At 42.5% G+C, this 13,154-nt stretch overlaps 1 protein-coding gene across 2 annotated transcripts in view; it reads right to left on the bottom strand.

Moving 5' to 3' along the window:
- Nucleotides 1-285: 285 nt before the first annotated feature.
- LOC116698952 (protein unc-13 homolog A) overlaps nucleotides 286-13,154 on the bottom strand; it is a 32,799-nt gene continuing 19,930 nt past the window's right edge. The window contains exons 21-43 of one of the 2 annotated variants that reach the window (XM_032531234.1): nucleotides 12,319-12,482; nucleotides 11,964-12,117; nucleotides 11,605-11,673; nucleotides 11,265-11,354; nucleotides 10,760-10,894; nucleotides 10,479-10,606; nucleotides 9,694-9,779; nucleotides 9,447-9,573; nucleotides 9,263-9,359; nucleotides 7,919-8,062; nucleotides 7,762-7,839; nucleotides 7,185-7,262; nucleotides 7,008-7,096; nucleotides 6,773-6,916; nucleotides 6,201-6,324; nucleotides 6,029-6,034; nucleotides 5,509-5,565; nucleotides 5,332-5,412; nucleotides 4,648-4,795; nucleotides 4,107-4,163; nucleotides 3,315-3,401; nucleotides 3,067-3,223; nucleotides 286-2,624 (exon numbers count right to left, since the gene is read on the bottom strand). In XM_032531234.1, the coding sequence (XP_032387125.1) occupies nucleotides 2,336-2,624; nucleotides 3,067-3,223; nucleotides 3,315-3,401; nucleotides 4,107-4,163; nucleotides 4,648-4,795; nucleotides 5,332-5,412; nucleotides 5,509-5,565; nucleotides 6,029-6,034; nucleotides 6,201-6,324; nucleotides 6,773-6,916; nucleotides 7,008-7,096; nucleotides 7,185-7,262; nucleotides 7,762-7,839; nucleotides 7,919-8,062; nucleotides 9,263-9,359; nucleotides 9,447-9,573; nucleotides 9,694-9,779; nucleotides 10,479-10,606; nucleotides 10,760-10,894; nucleotides 11,265-11,354; nucleotides 11,605-11,673; nucleotides 11,964-12,117; nucleotides 12,319-12,482 (2,589 nt within the window). In that variant the 3' untranslated portion in view covers nucleotides 286-2,335. The remainder of the gene's footprint in view (nucleotides 2,625-3,066; nucleotides 3,224-3,314; nucleotides 3,402-4,106; nucleotides 4,164-4,647; nucleotides 4,796-5,331; nucleotides 5,413-5,508; nucleotides 5,566-6,028; nucleotides 6,035-6,200; nucleotides 6,325-6,772; nucleotides 6,917-7,007; nucleotides 7,097-7,184; nucleotides 7,263-7,761; nucleotides 7,840-7,918; nucleotides 8,063-9,262; nucleotides 9,360-9,446; nucleotides 9,574-9,693; nucleotides 9,780-10,478; nucleotides 10,607-10,759; nucleotides 10,895-11,264; nucleotides 11,355-11,604; nucleotides 11,674-11,963; nucleotides 12,118-12,318; nucleotides 12,483-13,154) is intronic. The other variant, XM_032531235.1, reaches the window with a different exon arrangement.

Genomic DNA, 13,154 nt, shown 5'->3' with positions numbered 1-13,154 from the left:
TGTGTGTGTGTGCGTACATACATGAAGCAGGCAATCGAAGAGCCCCAAACTGGGTGATTGGTTGGATCGAAAAGTTATTTTTTTCTGTTGCTTTTTCAGCTACAACCTGACATGTTTTGTCTCGAGCCCTGGGATTATTCAACACATCAAAACAACGTTGTGTAACTGCACTGTGTGCGAAGCTTCTTTTAAGAGGCTAGTTCCCCCAAAATGATCCTTTTTATCTAAAAGTAATTTGGATGCCTAATATAAAAGGCATGAGGCGGCACGTCGCCAAGCTAGTTGGATTTTCCTGTCCCTTTGATCATAGAACGAAAGCTCTGCTGAGGATTAATAACCCCCCGGAGCAGGTTTTTGGTAGAATGCATCAGTATTTAGCAAAGACAACATGTGACAGGCCAGCAGAGACAGCGACAGGACAACCTCACTGGGACCGACATCGGAAAGAGACGACAAGCCCAGCCGGACTCACCGTTTTCCAGTGAGAGATAAAGGGTTCATTAACACACGTGACAAATATAACTCGTACAACAGAAATGCTTGGCGGGACTCCGATGGCTTCTTTCTTTGAAAAAAAAAACAATAACAAGAGCTCTGGTTCGTGCAAATTTGGTCCTAAAGGCAAATAGGAATTCAAGGACAAAACTCTTTTTCTTGTCCAAAAGAAACAGAAAAAGCTGAGACACTTCCTACAGGAATGGGAATTTTATGATACCATAAATTAAAAAAAAAAAAAAAAAAAAAACTCATAAGTTTCCCATTCCTTGGATGTGGATATTGCAGTTGTTGCTCCTGTGCATACATTTAGGGTGTGATAAACAATATATTGCTCACAGTCTCGGAGCTCATTTTGCCAGGTGTGACATTCAGCGTGCGCGCACACACACACACCACACACATAGACACACACACACACACACACACACACACACACACACACAGCAGTTTGAACAGGGGTTTTTTTCTTTGTAAAAAAAACAACCACAAGGCTCCTTGAGCGTACAAACAAACCACTATTGCCTTAAAGAGAGAGAGAAGTTTAGGTACGTGTGCAGGCGATCAGGAGGAAAGAGTCCTTCGGCATCCCGGGTCCTTTAAAAGACTTTCTGAATCGGAGTGTCTGCAGTGGGGCGGTGTTTCCATGGCAGAGCAGGTAGACGGGAGCATGAGGGGGAAACCTTGTGGTCAATTAGCCATCAGAAGCGTGGACAGTTTGTATTAGTGCGTAAACTGACTTCCCCGTCCACTGATCCCGTAGCCCTTTTTGGAGTTAATGTGGACTCTAGGGGTGTAGATGTGTTAGACACTGGGGTATTGCTCCGTTTGTCAGGATGTGACGCAGGAAAAGTTAAAAAAGAAAAGAAAGAAAATGCACCATGGGGCCACAACCTTTGTCTCTATCAACACATCCCATATCAGGCTCAGCATGTGTGTTTTCTCCATGATAATGGCTGTAAGTCAGGTCCTAATTACAAAACCTTACGGTACCAGAGTTATACAGTATATGCACCATGCTCACACAGGGAAAATATTGGAGGCACCCATCTTTTGTGCGGGAGGGGGAACAGTTGTTATGGTTACAGCAAAGTGAATCACAGTGTTCCTGGGGTCAACATGCAGGAAGTTAGTACATTACAGGACAGACGTTGCCCCTGGACACTGATCTAAGGTCAGTGTTTTTTAAATCTCTATTCGGATTTTTGGGCCAAAAGGGGGCCGATCTTAGATCTGTGCCTGAACTCCAACCAACACAACACATCACACCGTGGCAAGACTACGCACAGCAAACGACAAGGGGGGGAGACGAGGAGGGGGGGACTGGAAGAACGACACACAGTCAGGCAGGCAAGCGGACAGACAGACGGACGGACAGCTAGGCAAGGACTGCTCTTTTGAAGACACAGAGAAGCAAAAGTGCAAAGTGGTCGTCCTCAAACTATCAACATGGTTTAGTTCTGCGCTGCATTATATCACATCGACATGTACAGCGTATAAAAGGTGATGTGTTATGGGAACGATCGAGTGAGGAGGAAGTGATTGCTTATTTAAGGGCTGACCCTAAACTGAGGGCTTTGAGTTAAGCAGCTGAAATGTTCAAAATGAAATAGCCTATGAATATTAATAAACGTATTCCTCCATGGTTGCATTGATAGCATTGCAATGTAAATGTTGCATAATGTATGCAAATATATGTACAATAGATCATTTTCATGTGTGTGCTTGTGTATTGCACATGGTTGTCTATCTATGTAGGCGTGACTACTATATGTGCACAGAATACTATGTCTCTGGTGTTTTTGTGCACACGTGTGTGTCCTCGCTCGCTCCGCCTGCCTCAGCTGCGGCCCTCCTCCGCCGAGCGCTGGTCCGACTTGAGCTTGACAAACTCTTTCGCCACGTCGTCGTTGTTGCGCTGAGAGAGGATGCGCAGCACCGTCAGGCCCGTCTCGTCCATGTGGACGCGTCTGCCCAGCGGCATCCAGCAGGTGACGCTGCCCTTGCTGGCAATGTCCTTCACCTGCACCACAGCTATGCCCACAGTGCGGTCCTCTCTGGCAAAGCAGTAGTCCTTCACACACACCTGCAGCTCGTAGCTCTCTGGACCCACCTCAGTGCCCAGTGAGCTGAAACGAGACAAAATCATAGCCATGCTTTACTTCCCGTCTGTATGTGATGGGGAAGAAATCCATTAAACTCCCATGAATAACAGGCTGTGCTCCTGCCAATGGCTGTGAAAGACGACATCTTGCATACGTTTTGCTGGTGTGCCATTGGCATTGGTCAGGTTGTTGAGCAGAACAATTCACCAGGCAGTTTAAAATCATCTGGCACAAAGTTATATAGTACATAGCCTGACGCTATTCAACTCTTGAACTGTGAAAATACATTTTGTTTTGATCTGGTTGTCTTCTCTGTAGTAATTTATGGTATTTCAACATGTCTATTTATAGTATGATGGTTCTGTTAGCATGCCGTGTTGCATGTTGTCCTGTCTGTCTTGTTGCACTGCACGTTTATTCAACTCATCATGTAAAACAAAGGGAAAATCAACACAATGATACTCACTACTGGAAGCTCTCATTGAACTTGGGTGACCAGGTGTTGTTCTTTGACTTGGTGGCAAATTTCCTCTTCTTGTCACTGAGGTGAGGGCCGATGATGTAGACCTCCACGAAGGGCCTGAAGCCCTGCGCCTTCCATTTCAGGTCATTCGCAGCCACCACTAGAGGACGAACGTAGGGGAAGTTAAAGAAGAAAGGTAGGAGAAGGCAGGAACATTGGGACAGCGGGGCAATCTGCTCTGCTCTTTTTACCTTTGACACTGATCTTATGCTCTCCATTAGGCTGGGGTAGAATGTCCACGCACATGACCACCTCGCCGACCGCATCCACTCCAGATGCTGTGAAGACATAATCAGTAATTACTCAGTCCATTGTGTGCCCATTTGTCTTTGGATGGCCACAATGTAGCACAGCTGGAATATATGACTTGAAGAAATAGGATGCATCAGCAGATTGGGAACTAAACACACACACACGTTCTCCATGATATTCAGAGGAGCAGGACTTGGCTGGGTAAGACAGATTTTGTGCCAGCTTGCAAATGGTAAACTGTAACACAATGATGGCTCCTAATTTGTTCTTAACTCCCTATTCACAGTGAAGAAAAGGAAAAAAGAAGTTGAAACGGAAACTGAAAAAACCCAAACTGCAACACAAAATTCTGGAGCTTCTCATCAGCTGACACAATCTGTGCACGACTTGTTCTTTTCTTCATCGTGTCTCGCATATCCCAGCATCTCCTCGATCTCAAGTCCCTGCAGTTTTACCTGGTTAGTTGATTTGGACGTTATAATTCTGTGTGTAGTCTACATATATAACAAGCTTCGTCTACCACAAATAGTCCTATGCATGAGTCATGCTTTTCAGATGATAAAAAGGAGGAAAAAACAAGAAGAAGCAGAGTGCCAAGGGCTAAGACTGCCCACTGTCTCGGGTTATCTTTGGTTTCTGACAGTTTGATCACACGTGTGATGTCGGAGCACAGGTCTGAGCTCCTGAAGGTTGCTGTGGGGGACATGCAGATTTTCCATAACACCGCTGACCTTTCTCTGGCGGTGTGTCTTCGTTCGCCGTGCACCGGAGGCCTTTCCCTCCGTGGACTGAGAGGAGACAGAAGAAAGACAGCATTAGAAGATGGCAAAAAAGTGTTCACTAGTACAACAGGAGAAAATCATGTCTGTAACTTTTGAAATACAACAAATGAAAGTGTTACGCCTGATGTGTTATGGTTGAAATAACTAGACAACTAAGGCGTCATGAGAAAGCAATTTAAAAGCATTTATCCTGCCTGTTTTCTGCTCAACTAAAAATTAACTAAATGTGTATAACTAAAACCTGTTTCAATGAATTAAACATTTTCTTCCAACGCTGTAAGCAAGTTATTCAATTCAATTTCATAATTTCAATTTCCCATTTCAATTCCACAAACTGCGAGAGGTTGAGTTTTTCTAAGTGTAAAAGAGAGCTTTGAAATTGCTTGAACCTGCTGTGTGTGTGTGTGTGTGTGTGTGTGTGTGTGTGTGTGTGTGTGTGTGTGTGTGTGTGTGTGTGTGTGTGTGTGTGTGTGTGTGTGTGTGTGTGTACCCTGAGCGCTCTGTGAGAGGACAAACTTCCTGATAAGCTTGTCTGTGGCCTGGGTGTACAGAGACAAGGCGTAGCGCAGAGATTGCAGGTCCGGACTCTTTTCCAAGAACGTCTTCTTCAGGCCCACACCACCCGCATGGAAGTATTGCTGCATAACAGATGCGACATGAAACATGTATTTTACAGTACAGTAGATGGGTAGACAGCAAGCAGAAAGGCGGAAAGATAGACAGAGGGGAGGATGCAGTGATCCCTGAGTGGGAAATGTGACAAAACTGTGTCAGTCCTGTCACCATGGAGCAGGTTTGGCATCTCAAACACCTCTAGACCTGCACTAATCTACACCACACATTATGTTTATGATGTTCATAGTTACATGTTTTGAAGAAAGAGAAACATGTACATAAAAGACGAGGGATGAGTGACGAGAGTTAAAGCTGCAAATGCTATATAAAAAAGATAAGTTTACTATATTGTAGGGTTAAAAAGCATCCCATTGTCCCTGATCCTGAACCCAGAGATTAGTATTTCTTCATTTTGAGCAAACACAAACCATAAAATATCGTAAAAGCAAGAATCAAGAGCACCAATTTCCCTGCCAGATGTTCTAATTTAGTTTACTTTAGTTTGTTTCACAGAACATAAAATAAACACACAAAAACTGTGTGACGCAGCATACTATACCTTAATAGTGTCCAGTGCGAGTTCTATTACTGCGCACTGTTTGGGACTCAGAGCTTTGGCCTCCTCTCGCCCCATGTGCTCCTGTGGGACAGATAAAACAAAGGACTCAGTCTATACAACAGTTACTGTTAAAATGATATCTATGTTTTCTGTAAATTTGTTTTCTGTTTTCATTACCTTGAGCTTGGAAAGCTGGCCCAACTCCTTAGCAGCGTTGAAGATCATCTGAGTGCCCTGCCATGGAGAGATGGACAGACAAGTGAGTAGAGGAGAGAAACTAAAGGCTGTGTTTGAGAGATATGAGGGAGAGGTGAGTTCAGGAGGTTTAGTGAGGACAGACAGCTGCAAATACAAGAAAGGAGTTTGAAGAGTGAGGGGGGGAAAGAGTAAAACTACAAATCTATATAAAACTATATATATATTTTAAACAAACATTCAGAATGAACAAACTACATCTTGGGAGAGAAGGAGGTTTTAATGCTTTGGTGTGCAGTCAGTCAGTCAGTACTGCAGGGACTCATGGGTAGGAAATGTTGCCTCTGGTGCACCGTGCTGCCATTTAAATCAGGTTTTATGCAGAAAGAATAGTAAAAAACTAAAAACAAAGGCTGTAAAGGGGTAGTGTTAGGCTCCTTCATGCTAACAGAGGCTACACACACACACACACACACACACACACACATATATGCATACTTACAATAACCTAAGAAAGGAAGGAAGGGAGAGAGAATGGGGCAATGGCAGGATAGATGGGTTAATGTACAATCACAATGAAACGCAGCAATGGAAATCATTGCAGTTCAGAAGCAGAGAAGAAGAACAAGGTGAAGAAAAAAAGGAGTGAATGTGTGTTTTTTTTTATTACATACCGTCTGGTCAGTGAGTGTTGGAAGCACAATTGTTTTTTCCATTGTGTTCATAACTAGTTTCCACAGCTCCTTCAGCACTCTCTTCAGCACGGTCTTCTCACAGATCTTAGCAAACAGCGACAGGCTGAAACACAAAAACACACAATCTCAACTGACAGACAGGAAGGCAGTACTAAAACACACATTTTAATATATTCATAGTTTGTGTGCCTGTTGAGGCCATGGTAACATTCATGAGAGTCATGAGGATTGACATTTTTTGAACCCAGTGTCAGAATACTTGACTTTCAGTATGAAAATAAAACGTTTTTCAGTTGATTAGTTTGAAGAAAATGTTACAAAAATGTGTTTTTTTTCTACATTTCATCTTTTGTTCATTTAACAAAATATTGAATGTTGTCTAAGTTAAAGCCATTCAAAAACTATGCCTTTAAAAAGTGTAAAATAATGATACTGATAAAAACAATCTGATTAAAGAAAGATTCCCCAAGACTAAGAATCTGACCAAACATTCAATAAGATACATTTCAGGTCATTCCTAAACAGTCTTGATGTTTGATATCCAGCCGTACTTGCTGTCCAGGAAGTCCATGATGGGCTGCAGGACATTGTCAGCCTCCTGAACAACGCTGCCATTGGCCGGAACGGTCTGACCTTTAACCTGGGCTAGGATGTCTCCCATTTGTCTCACGTTGTCCTCAATCTGGGGCTGGAAACTGCATCACCAAACACAGAGAACAAGTAGTTAACAGACTATGAAATCAGCAGGAGAAACTGGTTTCAGCATCTCAATGGACTAACACACACCTGACAGCAAAGATGCGGCTGAGGTCGTCCATAACGCTGTTGAGTTTGTTCTGCAGCTCCTTGAGGAAGTCACTAGCCTCCAAATTGAGCTGCAAGAAGACACATGGGATGAATACAAGAGCCATGTTATAGTGCTGTAGTACAATCACAAAAATAACAGCATGTAATGAAACTCACATCTTTGCCTCCCATGGCCTCAAACATCTTCTCCAACTGAACTCTGAGCTGCTGGATGTTATTGATGATGATACATGGCTGAGGGGAGAAAGAGAAAAATCATTACACGCACACACTTCTCAAACCCTTTTCTCTGTCTGCTCCCAGCGTTTTATTGTAATCAATCAAGGATTGTCCTCCTAACTTTTTTATTGCTTTTTTTTTGCCAAAAAGAACTCTTGGTGATACAGGGCAGGAGATGCAGGAGCTTTCAGTAATTACTGCTCCTCTGGGGGCTCTCTCTGGGAGAGCAGCCTACTTTCCCCCTAGCATACGCCACATTCAGCTAATTACACAGCCCTAATTCACTTTGAAACACTGCATTCTAGGCACGGCTGTAACACTAAAGAGCAGTTTATTGTGCTAGAATTAATCAACCTGACCACATACGCCAATGCTCCTGATGGAGTTCAAATTAAACTATTAAATCAGTCATTGCTGTTTATTCTGCTGACACAAATTTCCATCTGGTACCTTGTTTTGGCAAACATTTTACACACTGTTATGTATTCTACTCTAGAAGGTCTTTAACACCTACCACTTTCTCCTTCTTGACATGATTTGGAAAGTCCTTTGCAATGATGTCAGCGTAAGACAGCAGGACATTGCCAATAGTCTAAGAGAAAGAAACACACCTACAGTGAGAAATATATTGCATTAAGAGCGACTTCTCAAGTAAAGACATGTGAGAGCACCTTGGCGAATCTTTTCATGTAGTTGCCAACGATCTGAGGGTCGGGACACTCCAGTTTGCGGATGATTTCAAAGCTCTGATTGAGCTGAGAGAACACGTCCACCACTGAGCAGGAGAACAAAGCGTGCTCTGATGTGACCTGGAACTGCAGAACGAGAAGAAAGGGGGGGAAGTGTGAGAAGATGTTTTGTGGTGCTGAGGCTGCAGCACTGATCTGAGCGTGACTACCACTGAACGTGAGGGCTACCTGTGGTAGAAGTCTGCAGCACTGCTGCATATCATGGACAATGAAACTGACCCCTGTTCAACTGCACGTGACTGCGATGAAAAGATTGTGAGGTGATTTGGAGGAGAGTGATGGAGGCGATCAGAGGGTTGTGATGAGGAGCAAGGCCCTCGTTAACAGCCTGGCCATTAGTGAAACGTGTTATGGTATGTGAATGGGCCTAGGGAGCGCTGTTTTCGCTGACACAGGAACGCAGAAGCAGCCTCTGGCGACTGTAATTGGAGCCAGAGGAGTCCTGACGTGAACTGGGAGAATTTTCAGCTGCTTTGAATCGACCTTCCTGCTGTGTGACTATGTGAGACTGTGGTATGTTTGTGTGAGTGTACATTGATTCGAGCTATAGCACCTCTTTTTCATTTGCCTTTGGTATTGAGTCATTATTGATTGCCTTGAGGCTTTCAACTCGTTCTTCTCAGCCTGGAATGTGCTGAGTCAGGAGAGATGGTGTGAACTGTCCTGAATACATTTTTTTGGGGGGGGATGCTGCAGGTAGGAAGGCAAATTTAGCTTCCATACTGTATTTTATTACTGCCTCAGCAGAATGCGATTTTTAGTCTAACTTAAGTCTCACATGACTGCCTGTTTCTTTTCTTTTTTTTCAAAACACTTTCCTCAATTTATTTTCCTACACACTTTGCTAGAGTAGGCTGACATTGTTTGTAAAAGGAACAGTTAAGACATTTTGGGCAATAGGATTATTTCCTTTAGTTCTGAGAGTTAGATAAGAAGATAGATTATACCAATGTAGTGTCTGTCCTGTAAAAATGAAGCTGCTGCCATCAGCCTGTTAGGCTTGCTGGCACAAAGACTGGAATCAAACTCCAGGAAGTCACCCATAAAATATCAAAATTAGTCATTTATATAAGAATTAGGAAAACAACTTCAACTGGGAATCTAGAAGTAAAACTAGTAACTGGTGGTGTAGTCTCATATTTGTATGATGTGTTTTATAGCACTTGCAGAAATGCCAACAACAGACTGTGGTTTCTGTTGTGACAACACTTGTTAGTATGCAAGTAGGCTAATATTGTACATATGAAGGATGCAGAAGAATGTTACCCCGTCTTTTTTGTCCCTCTCCAGGGCTCCATGCAGAAAATCTCTGGACACTTCTTCATTCTCGTCCAACCACATGATGACAAATGGTTCAAACCAGCTGCAGAACAAGGAACAAGCAGAGTCAATATGAGCTAAGTGGTGGATGTAGGAAGAAAAGTGTGGATGCTGTTTAGAAGACACTTACGCTGGATATTCAGGTACATGCTTCTGGAAAGTGGTCAGCTCCTTGCAGTACTCGTTGTAGAGCCACTTCACCTTGAAGTGCAAATTCATATAATCTGCACTTTTACACAGGCGGTTCTTTTCATGCTCTGAATATCAAAGAGAAACAAAGAATGAGAAAAGTCCTGCTTCACCACTCAAACTAATGACTCCTCTTATGTCCAGGCCCATGACCTCCCCTCATCCCAACAATACATATAAACACCTACCCTCCATGGCGTATTTCATATCTTGTGCAAACATATTCCACATGACCTCGGCGCTGATCTTGCCCACATTCAGTTCCTGGGGAAACCTATGAGAAGCAGTACTCAGGCTTAAATCCATCTCTGTATCCAGTAATGGAACTTCTTTATTTAACAAGAAAACCCAGCCTCATTGTTTATGTAACTCTATCAGTGTTTCCTCTGTATTTTTGCAGCTGCCAATAACAGAAAATGCACCAGAGAAAATAAAAACTAACATGATTACACTATTATCCTCATTGTCTCACAACACAAAGCCAAAAAGTTCATTTAAATTCATAATCGTCAGCATTAAATAAAGAAGTAGCATGACCCAAATCCCCCACCCACCAAAGCAGCTGGTGTACAGGAATGACTGCTCTGTCCACACAGAGACTAAGGATTTACTGTCAGTACTCATTGCAAGTACAGCCATACACAGCATTTTAATACATGAAGATATTTTTGTCAAACGGTTAGTTGCATTTGTTTTTATAGTCTCATATGCCTCGTAAGTACATTTGCTTTACTTTCCATTTGGAACTGACAGGCCACACCTTTAAAACAAACAAATGGTGTTTGTTTGACTGTTCTGACACTCCTGGACACTCCTCTCCTAATAATTGCTTTTCTTTTTCTCTTTTAACAAATCCCATACAGCTATTACCTCATAAAGCCTTAGTTTTTCCCAAACTGGAATTTAAAGTTCCAGGACTACCTCTGCATGCAACATTTGAGAAATAAGGCCAATGTAATGAACACAGACTCACTGATTAAGGCAAGGAGTGTAGGAGTTTTTGTCCTCCTCTATGATGGAGACGATGAGAGTGATGAGTTTGGACCAGAAGTCCAGGTTTTTGATGCTGGGACCCTGTTCATCTGGAGGGACTGCCTTCGACTGGAAACAGAAAGAGGTTATGGATTCATTTTGTAAAAGCTACATCCATCAAGAATTTAATTGCAGTGAGAGCACAGTAGTGGCAATAAAGAGCAGGAATACTGCAACGGCGCACACACACACACACACACACACACACACACACACACTTACAGGGTCTGTCTGATATTCCCTGTTGTAGAGATCGTGACAGTTGTTGAAAATGTATTCGTAGGTTGAGTTGAGACAGGCTTTCACACAGTCCTTCACCACCTGGCTTGCTCTGGGTGGACTCTGCAACTCCTGGACCTGAACACAAATGTTACACAACATATGGTTGAATCCAATTCCCCTCAAATAGCTGTCAAACACACAGTCTCAGCAGGAGATTATCTTAGTGGGACTTTAACCATAAACTCACTGAGGTGCACAAATTGCACCAAAATACATTAACAGCCAGACTGCACACAGACACACATAGAGTGTCATGATAATAGCTTTAGTTTGGATAGGATAATGTTCAGCGGATTCTTAGTTCACGCCTTAGGCTACTTTCCAGAAAGTACTGGAAATTTGTACCATGTTTGTTTTGGAGGTAAGTGCTAATGTGAAAAGAAACGAAAAGAAAAGTAAGGACAAGAAAAGAAAAAAGACAATATAAAATTCCAGTCATCCTTACCTTCATCCTGAAGAATGTGATGCTCGTCAAGAGATCAACTGTGGACTTCAGGTCTTGTAGTCTTTCAGGACTGCTGGCAGGAAAGTTATTCTAAAAGCACATTTACAAGAGATGATTATAAAATGTTAAAAGCTTTCTTTTTCTTCAGGTAGCAAGATGAAGGAAACAAATATTAGCTGAGATCCTGTCAAGAAAACATCGTATTTATCTCAAAACTGAGAAAAGATATTTCCACACATGCACACAGACATTGTACAAGCAGATGTGGATTGTAGCAGTAAGTAAGTTAGAATCAAAGTGTCGTTTTGCATTTGTTAGGACAGAGAGAAGCAGTCAGTACCCGGTACATGGACAGGTCAATCCTCAGGGAGTTGTGCAGCTGATCCAGCAATTTAACAAACCTCTCCTTCTAAACAGGAAAAAGACACAAAACAGAATACACCACTCAGAAACACACCACAGCTAAAAGATTATTTAACATTTGACTACACAAACCATGGGCCTGACGAGACTCAGCTGATTGGAAGTTTGGAGAAGTAGGCAGGGCCACATTAAACTGACTTTCATTTACAACCTAAGGGGCCCAAGAGCTAGTCATTTCTAAGGCGTTATCACAACTAATATATAAGTATAGCGTTTTTCAGTTAGAATATTAGGATTCTTGGAGGATATAGTCACATATATGAAGAAGGGACTCACGCCAAAGTTTGATGCAGCAAATCGGTCCGAGGCAGAAACATTATTGGAGGACTGGGTGGTGTGGGCGTAGTAAGAGTTAATGTTGGCAAGCAGGGTGCTCATAACAGCTGGCACTCCTGGGCACATGTACTTGGATGACAAGCAAGCAAAGTGGCTGTAGGGTGGAAGTGGCAAAAAGAACATTTAGTGCATTTACTTGCACAGAAATCCACATATTAGAAAACCAAATACACTATTTGTATTTATTGTCTGTATAAAAATAAGTGGAATAAAACCAATGCTTCTAACACAGGATTCAATGTTTCTTATTCAACTTTCAAAGGTAAACATTCAGAGTAATGGTTGAGGGACTGACGTCATGGCCTGGTAGATGGACTCTACTCCGTATCTCATGGCAAACTCGTCCACTATCTCCTGAGCCGTCTCCTCAAAGTACACCTTCCAGGCATCGTCACCTTTGGCATCAGGGATCTTTACTACACCCCCGTTCTGCTCCTCAGTGGTGTACTGAAACAGATGCTGAACAAAGACAAAGGACAAGTAAGTTAAAAAAAGGAAGATTGTAAAAAAAAAATCCTAAAATACAGACCCAACAGTCATGACATGCATGCTGCTCATTCTGTGTAAATGAATCTGTAATTGAAAAGGGCGTGTTCAAAATAATAATAGCAGTGTTGTGTTTAATTAGTGAGGTGATTGATTCTGTGAAGAAACAGGTGTCAGTTATGGCCCATATTTAAGGAAGGAAGAAAATGTTGTGCGTGCTGGTTATAGTGCATTTCACACTGAAATACTAGCACAACAGCTCGTTCCAGACATTGCTCTGAGGAACAGCGGACTTCGATTAAAAATGATTTCAAATGCCTTGAAATGGCATCCAAGGCTTGAACAACGTGGGATAAAACAGTCAACTACCATTGGAATGGATTAGAAGAATCAGAATAGCAGAATAGCCAAAATGGCAAAGGCTCAACCAATGATCAGCTCCAAGAAAATCAAAGAAGACTTAAAGTTACTTGTAAGTACTGTTACGATCAGAAGAAGGCTATGTGAAGCAAAGCTATCAGCTAGAAGCTCCCCCCCCCCCCTCGCAAAGTCCCATTGCTGAGAAAAAGACATGCACGGAGTAGGTTGAAATTGCCAAAGGACACATTGACTGGCCAAAGGAGAAATGGAGCAACATTCTGTGGA

The sequence above is a fragment of the Etheostoma spectabile genome, chromosome 12 (genome assembly GCF_008692095.1).
Source record: "Etheostoma spectabile isolate EspeVRDwgs_2016 chromosome 12, UIUC_Espe_1.0, whole genome shotgun sequence".
NCBI classification, from domain to species: domain Eukaryota; kingdom Metazoa; phylum Chordata; class Actinopteri; order Perciformes; family Percidae; genus Etheostoma; species Etheostoma spectabile.
Note: the sequence above shows the minus strand (reverse complement) of the source record. Positions and strands in the feature narration are given on the sequence as shown.